Here is a 19,670-nt window from a genome sequence, read left to right as displayed (position 1 = left end):
CTCAAATGATTTTCTATAAGGGAACGTACCAGATACAGACAGACAGAGATTTCTTTCTTTGTCAGGAAATCTGTATTTTAGCCGAGCAGCTTGTGCTACGTTTCAGTCACTTTTTCATACTCTGACATCAGAAACATGTAAAGGAGAATATCTTTACTCTGACTTCAGCTTTGTTGAAACAGTATATATGTGAGCACAGACAGTAGGAGTTGATACAGGGTTGAAACATGGTGACACAAGTCAGAGAAGCAAATACAATGTGATGACGTCGGTTGTTTACCCTGGTTCCAAAGCTAGGTCCTTAGTTTCACAATTTGAGCTGTAAGTTCTGACCTTGTCACGTTTCACAGGATGTGAGGGCAGACAGCGAAGGCAACGACTGGCAGTGATTCCAGACAGTCACTAAAACAACACACAATTCCACTAACAGTGCTGACGTCAGTGTCCGTGTTCAGACGGCAGATGTTTGAATCCGAGGTGTTGTTGTAAAATGAACCTGTGATATAGTAGGTCTGTTTAACTCTCTTGTTGTAATGACCCGCTTCAGTTCTCTGACACAGAGTTATTGAGAATTTGAATGAATCAAGCTGAGCGAGGAGTGATGGACATGTCCTCACAGCGAGACGTCCATTTGCTTTGGGATAACAGGAAACATGTGAGGAAATTTAACGACATTTTTAGATTAGATTAGATTCAACTTTAATTTCATTGCACATTTCACAAGTACACAGCAACGAAATGCAGTTTCAATTTGCCAGGAAATAACAATTTGAACCTGAGTAAATAACTGAGCTTCTTTGCATTGTGAGTTTTTTTATATTTTACAGGGACATTACTGTGTTAATGCAACATTTACTGAAACCAGCTACTGTTGATGTACATTTATATTTTCATGGGAGTTGAATTTGAGTAAATAATAACTGTGATTAGAACTTTGACTTCTGAAATGCAAATGCTGATAAAGATGCTGCACCAGTGTCCTCAACAGTGTTTTGTTGATTGATTTTTGCAGTGGTGGAGAAGCGGTTAGCACTCACAGCACAAAGGTCATCAGTTCAATTCCCAGTCCGATGTTTGCATGTTCTCTTCATGCCTGCAGGGCTTCTCTATGTTAATTGTCCTCTGGGGGATAATCCCTGACTTTTTAGTAACTTTCTTTTGCAACTCTATCTCCTGACATTCTTTTATTCTTATTTTTAATTTGTCCAAAATCTGTATTTATGAGCAAAAACATGCAAAACTAATGACACCAGCCCCAGGACCTTGCTCCGATCTCTCTATTACATTGTGCCATTGTCTCTGTTGTATTTGTTCACCACAAATCCAAGATAAAGGCAATTTGAAAATGTATTCTTTTAATGAAGCAATAAACATGTTCAATTTAGCTCAATGTTATTAGCACACAATAAAATTAATCTGTAAAATTACCTTTGAGATGGTGCAATTTAAAAAAAAAAAAAACAAGACTGGAAAAAAAGATGACGTCTCATTTGAATGAAAATATCAATGTTAAACTTAAATACTGACTTTACACAGTGGGAAATTGCTCAGGGCCGTTCTGCCAACAGGTTGATGCTTCACAGTTTGAAAGATTCAGTTGCTCATTGTGATTAATGTACAATCAGGTTTCCTTGATCTCTCCTCACCCTTCTGTTTGTGTAACAGACAGGAAGTGGCTGATGCTTTTAAACAGCGCGTCTGACTGAGCAGCTCCCCTGAACCTCTAATGGTCACTTCCGCTGAGGAGAACTGCCTTTGCATGATGATCAGCATGTGTCGCTGCTCTCACCTGGTGATAATGTCTCTGCCCATCAGAGACAGAAATCTATTAACCTCACATTTTTTCCTTCAAAGGTTGAGGCTTCAAAGTAATTACAGGCGGCATTAGAAAAAAGAATCTGGATTTTTGTGTTTGCCTGGTCTTCTAAAAAAGATATATAAAAGAAATCAATGGGCCTAAATGCAGCTTTTATTTTCCTATGAAGCCCGAGGCTCTCGCTTTTCAGCAACTGTGAAAAATTAGAATCATTCTGAGCCAAAAAAACAAGATGAATGACACATCTTCAATTCAGAGAAAAGCTCTGCCCATTTAGAAAACTGTAAAGCACATCAATGTTTATCTTGAAAACTATGCACAGGATGTACGTTCACACACTGTTTATTTATTTATTTTGAGAATTTAATGACGTTATCTTTGACAGAAAAAAAAAGTGAAGGAGGGACCAGAATCAGGGTTAGAGAGCAGTCGAGAGAGGCTCTCAGACATGAACTGACAACCTGCTGCTCAAGGTGTGTGCGCCCATTAAATATGAACTTGTACGTTTGGTCACTGGGTCACTATTATGGTGCAATTATCTGATTTCCACGAACATGCAACTGCAAGGTTTTTCCCTCATTTCCAATCTGCCCTGACCTTCATACCTGAGTTTCCTTTGTGTTTTTCTACATCTCGTAATCATTTCCTTTTTTCCGATATGAATTACTTTCAATGTGATAGGGAGCCCGGCTCAAGTGTCATGAGCCCACATGAGGTGAGCAGCTGTTAAAATGAGCAGGAGCAGGAATCTCAGTGGTGAAACAGCAGAAGGGAGAAAGAAACACTGGAGGACGTGTTTGTCAACTGTTGGGTTTCTCTATAATGTTAGAAGGTCTCAACCTTACTATGTAAATTGCCTTGATATTAATTCATGTTATGATTTAGCTCTTTTCATGAAAACATATCCTAGTTTTGATGTTTTACATTTTAATATACTGTAATAAGATTAAGTAGTTGCCTTTCTGGATTCAATTTCACCAGCACATCAGCCTCACAGTTTCCTGCTCACTGTCCTGCAGACTTTGGAGCTGAATTAAATTCCAATTGTTGCTGTTTTACATTAAAACTCTAGTCCATTGCCCGTTCTAAAACTGCCTGTTTGCTTTAGTGCTCTGAAGCTTTATTCCTTGTCATTAGCGAGTCCTCCTCAATATAAGTGTTTCACTTTTAAGTGTTGGCGAGCTGGACGCTGTGTGCAGAGCTTTTTATGAACGGTCTATGGTGCAGAGTGAAGTAAGAAAACGTTTTGTTCATCCTACCTGGTTTATCTGCACAAAATTCATAAAACTAAACTGAATGTGTGACTCAACTGACGGACGTCTGTGCAATTAGAGTGTAGATACAGGAAATGCAATGTATTTGTAGCCAAGGAAGGTACTGCTTAACGCCTATTGTTTTTTTGTTTTTTTAAATTATAAAGGGGTTATGAAATGCGAAGTGAGGAATGGAACAAGAGGAAGCTGACACTGTGAGGGAAGGTTATTAAATGCATTTGAACAAAACAGGAAGGAGTGAACAACAAGGCTCAGAAAGCAGAAAAGTCGGTCAAATGCTCGTCTCATAAAGCTGCATCACCGGATGTCTACAGGGAGCGACACCCTGCAGACACAAAGTCCTTTCTCGCCACTGGCAAATACATCAGGGGACGTTTCTGATGTCTGAAAAATCCCTCTGACAATTAAGGAAAATAAAAAAATGAAAAAAATATTTTTTTTCCACGAGTCCTGGCTGAGCACTCAGCACTCTAACTGCCTAAGAGTTGGTGCTTCCAAGTTAGTGATTGCTGTTGGTGTTAATTTTCTGTAGCTGCTGCCTCTCTTAAAATGTCATTGACGTCACCGGAGTAGCAGGAAAGAAGAAAACGGCTATCCTCAACAATTTCTCACAGACCTTGTTCACTCCATGTCAGACACAAATTAAACGGTCACACATGTGTGGCGCACGGAGAGAGAGAAAAAGATGGCAAAGTGAGGGGGCTGATTGCAGTTATTGAACACAATGACAATATGAATGGCAGCATCTCAACAGCTGAAAGACGTCATTGAGCGAAGATGGTGAAAAGAGCCAGAGAGCAAAAGATGAAGACGGTAAATCCAAGTGGAAAGATGAGAATTCAGGGTTAATTTAAAAACCACTGTAACAAACTCACACGGAGATGATCAACCAAACACTCAAAAAGACAGACTTCATTCATCTGAAGGAAACGTGCATCAAAAGCAAAGAAATGTATAATTTTTCTTCTTTAGTCTCCGTCTGTGATTTGATTTGATTTGCTCTTCAAAATAATTCACCTGAATTCAAAGAGCACACCAAAGAGGTCAAGTGTGTAAATTTTTGTTCGATGCCTCATTCTCACAATAAGTATATGTTTTAATATCTTTTAATACTTTCCAGTCTGGAAAACAAACAAAGAGTTGCTGTTTCACCTTCACCACAATACCACCGAGTACCCATCTTTGTCTCTGCAGTAAACTTCTGGTGGAGTTTTATTGACTTTCGAAAGACAACCTGGCAAAGAAAATTGTGTTTACACAGTGAGTTGGTCGGTGGAGATGAGGGAGAAAGTCTCCGGAGTGCGAGGATGTGTGTGCGTGCTTGGCCGGGTTGCGTAATGACCACATGGTTCAGGTCGATAGATTTTTCACTTTTCAGCTACAGGTATGGTACCTTTGCAAATAGTCACAATTTGGCTTCTGAGCATCGAGGAGGTTTATCCTCTCTGTGAAATCACCGTCATCACCCATTTTTTGAAATTGGGTTCAGAGCAACTGTTTCTGTGTGAAGAGTTTATACCTTAACCCACAAGAAAAGTAGAAACACAAACATGGCTGGAGTAGTTCAGGTTCATTATGTAGTAAACTATTACAAAAGGATCCATTTATTATCTACATCACTTATCTCCTTAAGTGCTGGAGCCAATCCCAGCTGACATAGAGCGAGAGGTGGGGTCCACCCTAGACAGGTGGTTAGTCCCTTCGCCCTTCAGTCAGTTTAGAGTGTCCAGTCAACCCTTAATCTGCATGTCTTTGGCCTGAGACGTCATGTTTCTGGTGACCTGATGAAATCCACTCGTTCTTATAAGTTTTTGTGATAAGCTTCATTAACATTTTTTTCTAACTCTCCAACATCTCTTGCACAAGCATATGTTTCCTCTTTGTGTTCTGTAAATAAGTTTATGCTGTGACAGATCCCTCTTACCACGGGAATACTTGAGCAGGTTGTAAGAGGAGACTGTTCTCACACAACCCAAACTCACCACACAGATGCTGCCCTCAACAGGAAAAAAACAGATATTATCCTCTTTGCTTATTGCTGTTCAAGTGGTAAATAAGATCATCAGTCATCTTTATTACTTTGATATATAAATGATCATTTGTTAAAACAAACATCCCTCACCTGTACATCGATATATTGCACATCACTCTGACTCAGTCATAAGAACCTGATGATTCTCCCTGACAGAGGCAAAGATGTAGCTGCAGAGAAATTTGCCTCACGCAGGTCAATGACGCACATCAACCATAAAAAAAAGAAAAAGAAGAAGGATACTCGATGAGGCAGGAACATGAAATCTATAATATGCAGGATCAGGGAAATTTAATTCATGTTTTTCTGCATGCAGGAGCACAGAGCTTGTTCTAGAAGCAGAATGGTGAATGGTATTTACAGATTTGTGATGCAGCAGATTTCTCCTACAAATATTCTTTGTGTGGCACAGCACAGGTATAAAAAGAAGTTTCTTAATGCTTCATAAAAACCCATTAAGGAAAAGGTCAAGAATAAACACAGGCTGCAAAGGATCATCTGTGTCCCTCAGGGGGCACCAAGACATTTTTTGAATGACCTCATAAACATGTGCTCATGCAAACACACGCTTTGCATGAGCAGGTGCATGCTGGGAGTGATACAGCAGGTCCCACCGGAAGTAAACACCAAACTTAGAATACAGTTTTTTTTTCTCTCACAAAAGATACAACTGCACTTTTATTTTAATTTTAATTTTCATGAATATTCTACATCAAGACGCAGGGAGCTCCTCTGTGCTGGAACTTCACCATGAATCATGTTGTCACGGTAACTAAACCCTTTCATATGGAGGAACCCTGAGCTTGTGATAGCCTTGTTGCTGTGGTGATGTCTTTTCTCCGAATACATTAATTGGAAGAGGAGAGTGTGAACCGTGACGGCAGCAGGACGTGCAAATGAACAACTACAGAATAAATTGCACAAATGCATAATGTCACTGCAAACAGGTTTATTAATGAGAGGTAAACAGAAATCAGAGAAGGAATAGAGTGAACTTGAAAATGATCGGATTTCACATTTCAGATGATATAGATGTGTCCTGCTGCACACACTGAATATTTCCTTGAGTGACAGCATTTTGCAAACATTCATTTTGTAGGAAGGATTTCTTTATGAGTGAGGACAAAGCTCAGAATGAAATAGGAAAAAGGAGCCGTGCACCCTTTGAAGAGAGAAGATTGGATAAGAGGTGGAGAAAACAAACTGAGCATCGTCAAAACAAAAGTTGCATGGGTGAAACTCAGACAAAGGTCGCACAGAGGGTCTGGTGTGGTTTTGTAATCACAACGGCTTGTACTGGCCATCGGTGTCTGGTGGAGGCTCAGCTTCCGGAAGCGGCTCAATGCAGAATACTAATGTTGCAATTAGTGTAACCCAGCAACACGAAGTTGGCTGCCCTTGAAGAGAGGCGAGAGAACGGGGCTGAATACATCGCTCTGATACTGGCAGGCTCTAGTGGCTGCTGTCATACTCTCTGCACAGACCCTGAGAGGGAAGCTGGATCAGTAGTGCACCACCGAGGGCCGCACCGACCCACACCAAAGCGGGAGGGGAGGTTACGAGGTCAAGTGGTGCAGGTCAGATAGCCACTTCCGAATGTTCCCATCTCTTTAGAAATGGCGCCCCAAGCAGGTTGTGACCCTGACGTTGATTTCAGAATATGTTATCTAGCAGGAAAAGTTGTGGAACGAGGCTGAGATGTTTTCTTTTGTTCAGCTGCATATGACAACGGTAAAAAAAAAAAAACTGCCACTGCTCCACATTAATATAGTGAAGCATTAGCTGAGGAGTCAGAATTTCCCTCAGGTGCTGCAAGAGACTGAGAGCAGAGCAAAAAGATCAAATTGAAAATCTATAAGAAAAACTAAAACTCTAAACTCTTTTTCAACTTTAAACAAATGAGTGTTTTTCAGTGAGTGCAGAATGTGTAACTAAAGCAACTGTTGGCTAAAACTTTTTCAATGTGAACTTGATTTTGTTTAAAACTTGTTTCTAATGACCTCAAGTGGCATCAAGTGGTTGTTGCACCCATGTTTTATTTCCTTTAGTATTTTATGGGTTTGGAACATTATAAACAAATTCATTTAACAATGTTTTGTTTTCTGAAACAGGCCTTCCCTGCTAAATCGACTGATTGAGACATGAGGAACCAAGCAACCCTCCAGGTATTAAACTACAGGTATGTGAGTTATAACCCACAGTCCTGAGGTATAAAACACCGTCAGGATCAAATCCACCCAACAGACGGAAGTTATCGGACAGACGTCTGCTAATTGAACTAAATGGCCCCATTTGAGACTCTGCGGAGTGCATCAATCCCACCTGCCTGTCCCCCTCTCTCACATCTCAAGTGGAGACATTTTGCACGTGTCCTGCATTCTGATGAACCCGTAGCTATGGAAACCCGTCCTCGAGCTCTCACTTGTTCAATACAACAGACTTGGAACGTTGCACAGCACTTTTACATAAGTGCAGTTTTCCCTTTGACTCACTTCTTACACAGGCCTTGTAAACCATCATCCCAATACTGATTGATAGACAGAGTCCATTTTCAACAGATTGCATATACAGGCGGGGAGATCTTCTTTTTTCTTTTTACTGAATGAGAAGTCAAACACATTGACAGTGCTGACATGCCTCAGTCTCTGCCTCCATTCAGGTTTTTGTTGTTTTGAATTGGGGACGAGAGGAGGACCGAGAAATGGGAGGTTTACTTGTTGTCATGTTTCATACTACCAACGCACAACAAGCTTTATGTTTACTTTTCAGTGGGATGACATTTATGCAGTATATTAATTATTAAATCAAACTGTAGGAGGGAGATAACACGAATGTCACAGAACAAGGTCGTTATAGAACTGGAACCCCGTGGTCTTGGAAAATCACATTTTTTTACACCTTTACATTCTGTCACTGGTCTTGTGATTTAATTTCATCTAAAAGTTTTAAATCCATTCTGAAGAAAGTTTGAATTTAATCAAAAAGTGAAAAAAAAAATAGAAACAGGTCTCAAGAAGATGTCTGGTTATGAGATCCATATCCATTTCCACCTTGTGCTTCCTGCTGAGGAGTGACGAGGACTGAGGAGAACCAGCTGTTACATACATACATATATGTAAAATGTATTAACTTAATAAATGCTCTACATCATAAACTAATATTTAAAGTTTTTACCAGTTACTTACACTTTGCTCTTCAGATAAAGCAAAGTTTTGTGTCATCATTAAATCTGTCTAAACTGGAGCTCTGCTGCTGGTTTTGTGCTAAAGTGGGTGGTAAACCAAAGGTGGGAAGACTTCAAATAGAACAGAACATTGTAGTTCAGTGGGCTGAGCTGTCGAACATTCCTCCTGTCAATATCTTTAAAATTGTGTCACCGATAATTATTTTGTGCTTAATTTTGGAAGGCCATCAAACCCATTCTTTAAATCCAAGCCTACAAAGCTCTTCACGACACGTTTATAGAAAATATATTAAAAAAGAGAATCAGTGATGATGAGCGAGGGAATAGATGCTTCGACAGGCAAACTTTCTCACAACAATAAAGAATAAGAAAAAAAAAATCTCCGTAAAGACATTTGGTCAGCAACAGCAAAAAGCTCAGCTGCTCTCCCATGTTGGGGCCAAGTCCTAAAGAATAATCAAAAAACAACACTGGATTAATACGACGTGTGCAGTCTTAGGTAATAATCGAGCTGTAGAATTTGTGGATTCTAAATATGGGATGACTCCATCTGTGAAAGTTAAAAACAGCTCAAACTAATAATTCTGAGCTGGAAGATCGTGGAAGAGCGACTGAATGAGGTTATTTTAAAAGGTTATCTTTGCCTACTTTCTAAGTATAAACTAAACTGTATGGTTTTTTCTTACAAAACGTCTTGTGAGGCTTCTTTTATTAACTGGCTTGATTTCAGGAAGTACTATTTCCATCTATAGCGGGCTCCTTTTTGGATGCCAATGTCCTATAAATACATGTCTTGACGATGAGCTATTGGTTACACATCACGAGTAATTATCTTTAATGCCTAAGAGTGAGTTCCGGGGACTATTTTGAGGTGGTGTAACGGATCATTACCTGGCATGGGGACCCATTTATGATCACAATGCCAAAAGAAGTCCCTGTCTGAACAGTGCACGCCCAACATCTGCTGATGCTCCAGGCCCCTTGTGGAGACATGGCACATGCAAACCCCCTCCCACGATACGGGTGACAAATACCACTAATGTGAATGAAACCGTGCGAGCACTTTACCCTCCAATCTTCTTCATTTATTGCAGCCATTTTCAGCCGCAGTGGGGAGGGGGGGGATCTCTTTGGCCAAATAGCAGGGAATTGACCTTGCCTAATTTGTACATCTTTCCTTCCTGCGGCAGAAATGGTTGAGTCACTCGCATTGTCTGATGGCTTCATTCATTCATTCTCTTTCAACTGGTGCTCAAGGAGAACTTAAGGCTAATGGTGTGAGCACAGAAAATACCTCAGTTGCGTCAAGGTAACAGGTGAGTCATGAGCACTTAAAGAAACACGGCCGGAACAAACTGATCTCTCCTCAAATGCAGATACTGTATTTCCTGCAGTAATCTGCCCTCAGACACCTGAAGTGCACTGTATGGATTTTGCAGAAGTCAGATATTGAGTATGTCCCCCTCTCTCTCTCTCTCTCTCTTTCCCTCCCTCTCTTTTCTTCTTGCAGGAAATCTGTTTATGGAGCTCCTGCAGACTGAAAACTTGTTTCCATGGGGACGCTGTCTTTTTAACTCACCAGATGTATGTGCATGTGAGACAGCCGTGCACTTTTAAAAGTTTTTGCTTCAATATACTCGTTGACGTACTATGAATCCCAAGAGCAATCGATTTCTCTCCAGCTAATCAATTTGGCCAATTTGAGCATGATAGCGTCATTTACCAGTAGAGCTGGTTACAAGAGGCTGCAAAGTGGACTCTAAGTGCACAAAGACAATAATCACTACCCCCCCCCCCCCCCCCATATATATATATATATAAATATATATGTATGCAGTTTTGGTTCTTGTGTACAAAGTGAGTAGACAACTTGTCACTTGTTTCTGAGTCTGCATGAAGCGTTACAGCAGTTTTCTCACTAACTTGTGATTACATTGCACATGCTGTTATCATGCAAACAGACGTGTTTACATTTTCAGATAGTCAAATCGAAGGTTTGGGTGCAGGAAATAAAGGGATGCTGCTCCTCACAGGTTTATCAGCCTCTTTGCTTTAGTGTAGAAAGTGAATGCATACTGCCACCCAGTGTGGACGACACGTCTGTGGAAAGGTGTCGACAGTAACTTGTTGAAGCTGCAGCAGCAACAACACTTAAAATCAAACAAATGTCAGTAAGATACCTGCCTGCCTACCTCTCTCTCTCTCTATATATATATATATATATATACATTTCCATATGTTTATCTCAATATCTCATACATAATGCAAAAGTACAGTTTACATCATCCTGTGCCACTGCACTTTACTGAAGGATGTTTTCTTTACAAATATTGTTTCTGACTATCTTGAATATATTTTCTCTGTATTTTTATTTAATTTATGTTTTTATTTTCAACTTTGTTGTCTATTTCATTCTTGTGCATGGGAACTTTATCTTTTCTTATCTTATACTATCTTATACTTATAGACCTATAACAATATGTGCAGCATGCAGATACAATATACAGTATATGTAAAACTTTAAATGACACACTGATTCATTCAGGCTGCAGAATATTGTGTAAATGAGCTCAAACAGTAGAATGAAGTCTACTTATTATTGTGGCACGCTGGTAATTTGGGCTGAAACTAACTTGACATGGCCTTTAACACAGTCAGACCTCGGTGCTCAGACATGCAGTTAAAACCTCCTCCTTCCTCAGCTTCTGACGTTCTCCACACCAGTGACTCACTAATTGTAGGCAACCGTCATGAATTAAACTGAGGGGGCACAAGGGCTTCATAATCCATTCAACAAGTGCTGTCTTTTGTTTGTTGTAATGGTGTTTTAAAATGTCAGGAAAGCAACAGCAACACTGTCTTCATAAGAAAAGGGTTTGTTTCCCAGAAGGTCACGGGTGGATGGATAAATAAATTAAACTCAGCTCATAAATCTTCATTAATAAAATCAACCACATGAACTTCACAGTCACACATTTGACAGTTTCATCTCGGATTCTCAGATGAGCTTTATCAGTCTTTGCACACACAGAAAACCTCCATGGCATTGTCTCCGTGCACTGACCTTTAAACACATATTGCAGATGTTAACTCTTTCTACACGTATTTGTAATTTAACAAAGAGGCTGACCCATGTGGGTTTTTGGGAGCTAATGCCGATATTAGGGAGTCAAACATTACAAATACATCTGTATAAACATCTATAAAACAACTGCAATGGTTCTCTTAGAAGTTTAAGCAAATGTTGGATCCTGAACAAAAGAGTTTAGTTGTAATTGCGTTATTATTCATCGTGTGGATCTGCTGGACAAACTATGACAAACATTTCCAACAGCCAAACGGTTTCTCTGCATGTTTATTCTGTAAAATAAAAGTTCTCATACTGGCAAAGATAAATGCTGACAGCACTATGTCCACAAAAGGCTCATATTGGCTGATTTTATTGGCCAACAAATGAATCAATACATTAACCATGTAGAATATTATGACGTATGTTATTTCAGATGCCTGAACTTAAATCATCTCACACCATGAAGCCCCTCAGGGCCAAAACCAGGATATTAGAAATACTGAGATCATAATATCAAGTCTCTTTGCTCTCAGCTTGTTTTGTTTGTTTGAATAAGTTAAGTGTTAAAGACAAGTCATAATAAAACAATTGAATTAATCTGTGATCCTCATCCCAGGCTAGTTGCAGAGACAGAAAGACAGAAAGACAGAGGGACATAGAAAGAAAGAAAGAAAGATAGATAGATAGATAGATAAATAGATAGATAGATAGATGTTTATTCCATTCACTCTCTTATGATTTCACCCATCCTGTTAGTGTGGCACTGAAATGATTCCATGCACAAGTCACTGCAGCTCCAAAGAGTGTTATCCTCCAGCAGCGGGAGAGGCCACAGGAAGCTCTCTGAGGGCTCTGAGAGCAGGGTGACATTTAACTGGATGCCAGAAATAGAAGAAAAAGATAAAGGAAAGGAGCTTTCATGTGAAGTTTGTGGCCGGGTCAAGAAAATGTGAAAAGCTAGAATCTCCACCTCGCTGAAATCAAAGCGAAGATACTGCCTCAACACTTGAATACGCAGGTGTTGCAGTTAACTTGATTTTTCTACTATTTTATCAATATGTGACGGAAGAATGAGATTAGATGTTTCAGTTTCAATTGTATGTTCATACTATAATAAAAACAAATATAGAAATACCATACTGTGGTTGTATGCCTCTGCCAACCAGTGTGACCAGTCTAAATAAAAAGTTATTTCCAGACTTACATCAGCTCATTGTGAACTTTGACCTTTGACCACTAAAATCTAATCAGTTGTAACAACGGTAAAACATAATGTCTCCTCATGCTGGCTGTTGCCGGCACAGAGACGAAAAAGAGAATGAATCCAATCAGTGGAGACAGAGTATAAACACGGTAACAACAGAAACACAATCAACAGCAGGAAGAAAATCTTTAAAACCACCTCAAAAAAACCCTCCTCATAGCTCAAAGGATGGACAATAGCTTTTTGATACCTATGTTATATAAATATCAAATATCATGTAGGGGATGTAAAAATACATCATGAATTTCGTTAATGGCGTCTTCATTTCAACCGCCGCCCGGTTCATAACCTCTCAAACTGTGAGGTCAGAGATGTATAATAACACAACCTCACCCGCTGCTAAAATGGGGCAGGGTGTGAAAAACAGTCCTTTTAGAAGTTGGGTAATAGACGGATAGACGCACAGGGAGCGGGGAATGAAAGAGAGGGGATATCTCTAATGCATTAAAGAGCCATGCAGTCCGCTGCTGAACTGTAAATCATCGGTGCTACAAACACAATGGACGTCACATTGAAAGTGCTTCTCCCTCCTTCTGAGAGCTTTTTTATTTTACTGCAGGAAATCCTTGTATGGATGAGTAAACCATCCAGTGGGAAATGATTCAATGAGTTTAATTTGAAAAACCAATCTGACATAACAGGCATTCAGGGTCATTTAATAAAGCTCGAGGTAATCACAGCACACAGCGGGCGAGACTACACACCAGAGAAGTTAGACGATCACATGACTGATACTGACTCACATTCATTGATTTTCCAGAGCAGGAAATACACAATTTAAATTAGTTTTTGTATGAAGGTCATGATTAATTTTTTCATGTAGCTCCTCATCTTATTCTAGGGCTTTATAATTTCATTGCATCCTATTTTCTGGGTGCACTGCATTGCAGCAAAGGTTTTTGTGGTCATCCGTCCATTTTCCAAACTACAAACCTATTTCAGCAGGCGTTTCAAACCTGCAAAGTATTTAATACATGTTTTTAATTCACTTTGGTTTTTAACATGTTTTTTTTTTTTTTTTTTACTAATGTCTCCACTGTCATGTTCACTTTCTCCAGTAGGTGGCGGTAGCAAACGGTAATGCAGCATGTAGACAACCACAGAACATCCAGCGAGGAAGTGCTCCACCCTGGTCCAGGGTTGTAGTTCGATCCCCAGACGTAAACAACGCAGACAAACCCGCCGAACCAGACCCACCGTGGGACCATCATCTTTACAAAACCAGGTCAGTGGTCCACTCGGTTCCGTTAGCATCCGAGCTAACGTTGTCTGCCGGACTCAACGCACAGCAGAGGCAGGAATCTGCAGAAGCTAACGTTAGCTTAGCCAGCTGTTAAATACCCCTGAGCAGCCAGTGAACGATTCACCACGTTATATTGTGAAGTTATCACTGATGCCAGATCAGTTTTTTTTAGTCACACAACATTCCTCCGTCACGGTTGAAGCTGTGCAGCTACAGGGCTCATGCTAACCTCATGTTGTGCGTCCTCAGCTGGAGATGATCAGAGCTGGAGCTGTGCACCGGTGGTTCCGGGAGAAGATCTAGAAAACGAGGACCTTCCAGATCCCCTCCCCCCCACCACCACCACCTTTATGTCCGATGCTCCTGAGTCATGGATCGAGCTGCTGTGGACGGTCCCGTCACCCTCGTCATCAGGGCTCCGAACCAGAACTACGACGACCAGACCATCAACTGCTGCCAGAACTGGACTGTGGAGAGACTGAAGGCTCACCTGTCTGACGTGTACCCGAGTAAACCCGTGAGTACTTATACTACTGACACTACCCGAGTAAACCCGTGAGTACTTATACTACTGACACTGCCCGAGTAAACCCGTGAGTACTTATACTACTGACACTACCCGAGTAAACCAGTGAGTACTTATACTACTGACACTACCCGAGTAAACCCGTGAGTACTTATACTACTGACACTACCCGAGTAGACCAGTGAGTACTTATACTACTGACACTACCCGAGTAGACCAGTGAGTACTTATACTACTGAAACTACCCGAGTAAACCAGTGAGTACTTATACTACTGACACTACCCAATAAAACAAGTGAGTACTTATACTACTGACACTATCCGAGTAAACCCGTGAGTACTTATACTACTGACACTACCCGAGTAAACCAGTGAGTACTTATACTACTGAAACTACCCGAGTAAACCCGTGAGTACTTATACTACTGACACTACCCGAGTAAACCCGTGAGTACTTATACTACTGACACTACCCGAGTAAACCCGTGAGTACTTATACTACTGACACTACCCGAGTAAACCAGTGAGTACTTATACTACTGAAACTACCCGAGTAAACCCTTGAGTACTTATACTACTAACACTACCCGAGTAAACCCGTGAGTACTTATACTACTAACACTACCCGAGTAAACCTGTGAGTACTTACTTGTGTGTGTGTGTGTGTGTGTGTGTGTGTGTGTGTGTGTGAGAACTGGGCAGTTTGCCAGTGCATTGCGACAGGAAACCATGTTCCCAGACTACATGCAGTCAGTCATTCAGTCAGTCGTCTGACACGTGTACGTGCATCTGACGTTTGAACTCATAGAAGTGTTGATGATAAGATCAGGTCAGATGTCATGTTTACATTTCCACACATGAAGAAGCGTGGAAGACCATTAACCTTGATCTGTTCTTTGAAGACACAGTGAGTCACAGCAGCTGAAGGAGCCTCAGAGTCTGGAGATTTGACGTCGCAGTAAAAGGAAGCTTTTCAGAATCCTGCTGTTTGGTGCTGCTGATCTAATCCCTCCTGATCGACCACTTGTTCTGATGCAATCATTGTAAACACACAGGGACAAACTGCTCCCTTGTAACGCTGCAGTGAATTCTCTGTGAAGGCTGCACTACTGTTTGGATTCTACTCATATCCAGCCCAGAATAATACATTCTCAGTTGGAAGTTGCCAAGATTTAAAATTGGCACTTTAAATTCCCAAACGGCGGCAGGCAGTGAATGTAGGCCTTAAGAGGACAGACTGTGACCTTGTTGTACCGCCAATTTAATCCACTGTTAAGACCTACTTATCCCAATTGAGGTTACAATGACTTCATCCTCATTACTTACTCACACAAAGTCTCCGCCTTTTGATGTTGTGACCTACATTAGTAAGTTAGCCATTATACTGATTTGAGTTTGACGTTAAATAAAAATCTAATCAAAGGTCAAAAACAAACGAAGCAAGCTGCATTTCATTTCCCTGAGTTGTTGCTAAGAAACAGATCCTCTCCTCTGACACTGCTATCATTGTCGTGAACACTTTCAGAGCTCCAAAGACCAGAGGCTGGTGTATTCTGGGAAACTGCTTTTGGATCACTTCACCTTAAAAGATGTGCTCAGAAAGGTAGGTTCCCTCTGTTGTTACAGGCCAGTTTAATTACTAGAAGGCCGATGGTCAGGGTTCAAAGGGGTAATCGGTTTTTCCTGTCAAAAAACAAAACAAAAATGTAATAAAATATGAAAACAGGCACATTTTCAGTTTTAAAAATGTCTTTAAACATTAAAAACTGTGGTTTGTGTTTTGTATGTGGACAGAAAGTTATTCTGTTCTTCATTCTCGTGCTCGGATTTAATTTGCTGCTTCTTTTGAACACAGCTAAATGAGCGTTCTTGAGAGGCTCAGAATTGTAAAACATAAACGTCCTTGTGATTGGGTGAAATTTTTACTGAGAAATTAAATGTGGATGATATAATACAACATGACACAGGTAATATGAATCTAATAGTTATTTGTAATGACCTTTAGAAGCAGTTTTCTGTGTTGGTTTAATGATGCAGCGTTCGCTCATAACAGTCAGAGGTTTATTTTAGTTTTCTTTGAACCTGTAGTCATTTGACTCTTGTAATGAGCTGTATTGGTTTCTGCAGCAGGACGAGTACCATATGCTCCATCTGGTGTGCGCCTCACGGACCCCTCCCAGCTCCCCAAAGCCCCCCCGAAGCCACAGTAACAAGCCTCAGGGGAACTTGGCCAGTCCCACGGTGGGTCAGCCACACACGCGTCACACCTTTCCATTCATTTCATCATCCCGCTCACTGCTGTGACCTGCACCTCCATGAGGACATGTTTTGCTCATCTTTGAACCATGAAGTGTTTTGCATATTCAGAACTTATTGTTCTACTTACAGCCCTTTACAAACTCAAACAGCCCCCCCGCTGGTCCACAACCCCAGTCATCTACAGGGGGGAGCAGCGATGGAGTCAGACAGAGAGCTGGACCGTTCCCTTACCACCAGATGTATTCACAGTTCATGCACAGGTGAGATTCTGAAAACAAACATCGGAGCAGAGTCAAGAGAATGACTCACTACAGCAGATTACAGACTTTTACTAGAAATACAGTTTTACCTTGAGGACGCATCACACAGATCAATATTATCTAAATAAACATCTCAGTAATTTTAAGTAAGTCTGGATTCTAATCTTGATTGGATCTCGTAATTTGTCCGTATCGCTTTTAGCTCGACGCGGCTGAATCCAATGTCATCAGATAAACGCAGCAGCGACACAAGTCAAAACATACGGATCTGTGCGAAACTAACCTATGAAACCCTGACCTGGAATCATGGGACAGGTGAAATGTTACGTCTCTGTAACGCAGTGTCTCTTGTTCCAGCTGGAATCAACACGACCCACAATCTTATTACAACCCCATGACACTAATGTGGTGGCAGCAGCTCTACGCCAGACAATACTTCATGCATTAGTAAGTTCCTTCCTGTTTGGTTTTTCTAATATTGGTCAAACCACACAGGCGGCTAAGCTCACATCCTGCCCCCCCCCTCTCCCCTTCCAGTCAGTTACTAGCCGCAGCCGCCGCCTCCTCTCAGACCCTGAGGCCCGACCAGCCCCCGCCTCAGTCCCACCAGCCCGACCCTCTGAGCCAGCGGCCGCAAGCAGACCGCCGAGGCAACCCAGAGATCCAGATGAACGCTCAGGGAGGAGAGATCCTGAATGAGGAGGATCTGAACTGGGACTGGCTGGACTGGGTGTACACATTCTTACGTGCTGCGATCCTACTCAGCATAGTCTACTTCTACTCCTCCTTCAGCCGCTTCGTCATGGTGATGATGGCCATGCTGGTGCTTTACCTGTGAGAGAGCCTTTTACTTGACATTTATCAAATGAGTTTTTTAAAACACATGGTTCAATGTTTTCTTTGGCATCTTGTTGTGAGAGCTTCATTCTGTGTGTGTGCGTGTGTGTGCGTAGGCACCAGGCCGGCTGGTTCCCTTTCAACCTGGAGAACGAACTGCTGCTCCCTGGAGACCGAGCCAATCAGGACGACATGGAGGGAGAGCTACAAAACCACGAGCTACAAGAGATGGTCAGTGCCTCTCTCAGCTTTACTGCAATCATTACCCCCGGGGCTGATGGGTATCTGTAATGACGACTATCTGTGGTACAAGGTTTTCACTTAAGTGCCAGGTTCAGGATCATTCAGTGATTTTCATAGATGGAAACAAAGAAGCGGTCGATTTAAACCTTTTAGACTCAAAAATAAAAAAATTAAAGCACAACCGACTTCTCAGTTTACAGGGAAACTTCATCAGTGACCAAAAGGACTTTGACTCCTTTAGAACTAGTTTCTTTGATATGACACATTTGAAATTCTTGAAGAAATAGAAATAACTTTGCACGAAGGGTCAATTGCTGAAGTTTTCTCAGTCAAACATGTTCAACCTGTGGTAGAGACACTGCAGGTTACTGTTCTTATATCATCACTTCATCCCGTATAGGAAGGACTGATGGATGACGGCTCGGACGATGACGGGGAAAGCGGCGAGGAAGGAGCGGATGACCCAAACAGCGGCCCCAACACGGGCTTCCTGGCCTCCACGTGGTCGTTCATCATCACCTTCTTCATGTCGCTCATCCCAGAGGGGCCGCCAAACGCTGCTAACTGAAAACACGGACGCCGAAACCTTTGCAATGCAGTGTTACGAGTTTCCCAGTGAAACAATTTACTCTGGAGCTTAAGACTTTAAGCAGAAACACAAATGACTGAAAACCAGTCACGTTATTCTGACTTTTTTTGTTTGTCTGCACAAAGACGAACATGTGAAACTGTCACATGACAAGAACATTAGTTAAACTTCCACAAAGGTTTGCTAGTGAGGCCTTGCAAATGTAGTAAAAATTGCAATGTTTCTGTGATTTATAAAATAGGACATCAGGCACCTTTATAAAGAAAACTAATCCCAACACTACTTGTGTTTAACAACTTAAATTGTTTTTTTTCTTTGTAAGAAGCTACAATATCTGTTGAAATAGTTTTGTTTGAATTGCAATGATTTTTTCAAATGTAATGGTGGGATTTCTCTGGGCCACAATCGTGCAAAAGCTGAACCACAGCAGGAAACCCTGACTCATGTAGCACTTGTGATAAATAACGAGTGATTTTTGACCTGAGAGTTCCTAAAATGTGTCTGAACACATTGTGCAGTGTGTGAAGTGTAACAGAGTGATGTCGGCTACTGAAAAGTGAATCAATGCGTCGTTCATTCTCTCAAACAGCCTGAGAGAACCGAGGGAGATGGAGGAATCGATCCTCCGCCGCTGACAGACCATGAGGAGGGTTCGGGTTCTGAGCGGTCAAATGTTCCTACTGTTCAAGAACTGCCACCATGCAGAGTCCACGTAGGACAAAGCACCAAACTTCTCCAGTTTGTGGAAATGCTGCTGTTACTTATGTTCTGTAAAATAATAATAATCGTGATTATTAAACCTACAGTCGAGTGTTTATCTTTTCTTCCAGAGTCTCACAGGACAAAAGCAACACACAATCAAAGTACAGATGTCCCGAGTCACAGAAAGACGAGTCGTTATTTTAGAAGCTGACTCTTCCCTTTACGTTAATAAGTGGGGTTTTAAGATGATGTCTGAAAGTACGATTTTGACCATGTAGAATATCCTCAGTGTTTTGGTGGAGACCTGGTCATCAGTGAGCAGAGGATGCAGAGATGATGTAGTTGTGCTGCTGAGCAGATGTTTTTAAAAC

General features: G+C 41.2%; 1 protein-coding gene across 2 annotated transcripts; it reads left to right on the top strand.

The window, feature by feature from the left end:
• The first annotated feature begins 13,726 nt into the window (after positions 1-13,726).
• On the top strand, positions 13,727-19,400 carry LOC109639116 (homocysteine-responsive endoplasmic reticulum-resident ubiquitin-like domain member 2 protein). Of its 2 annotated transcripts, none has more exons than XM_020102405.2 (9): positions 13,727-13,865; positions 14,133-14,400; positions 15,935-16,012; positions 16,540-16,650; positions 16,798-16,928; positions 17,286-17,375; positions 17,466-17,762; positions 17,882-17,996; positions 18,409-19,400. In XM_020102405.2, exons 2-9 carry the CDS (start codon positions 14,254-14,256, stop codon positions 18,574-18,576), a joined length of 1,137 nt encoding a protein of 378 aa, XP_019957964.1. In that variant the 5' UTR covers positions 13,727-13,865; positions 14,133-14,253; the 3' UTR covers positions 18,577-19,400. The 2 variants fall into 2 exon arrangements, with proteins under 2 accessions (XP_019957964.1, XP_019957963.1); XM_020102404.2 differs by having other exon boundaries at positions 16,537-16,650.
• Positions 19,401-19,670: the final 270 nt, after the last annotated feature.

Source organism: Paralichthys olivaceus, chromosome 20 (assembly GCF_024713975.1).
Source record: "Paralichthys olivaceus isolate ysfri-2021 chromosome 20, ASM2471397v2, whole genome shotgun sequence".
Taxonomy (NCBI): Eukaryota; Metazoa; Chordata; class Actinopteri; order Pleuronectiformes; family Paralichthyidae; genus Paralichthys; species Paralichthys olivaceus.
This window is presented reverse-complemented; position numbering and strand designations above follow the sequence as displayed.

Excerpts from the sequence above, each read along its gene's own strand:
- LOC109639116 (XM_020102404.2), top strand. The coding sequence starts at position 14,254 with ATGGATCGAGCTGCTGTGGACGGTCCCGTCACCCTCGTCATCAGGGCT. Across the intron at positions 17,376-17,465 it reads AGACAATACTTCATGCATTA|TCAGTTACTAGCCGCAGCCG; the intron begins GTAAGTTCCTTC and ends CTCCCCTTCCAG. Across the intron at positions 17,763-17,881 it reads GCCATGCTGGTGCTTTACCT|GCACCAGGCCGGCTGGTTCC; the intron begins GTGAGAGAGCCT and ends GTGTGTGCGTAG.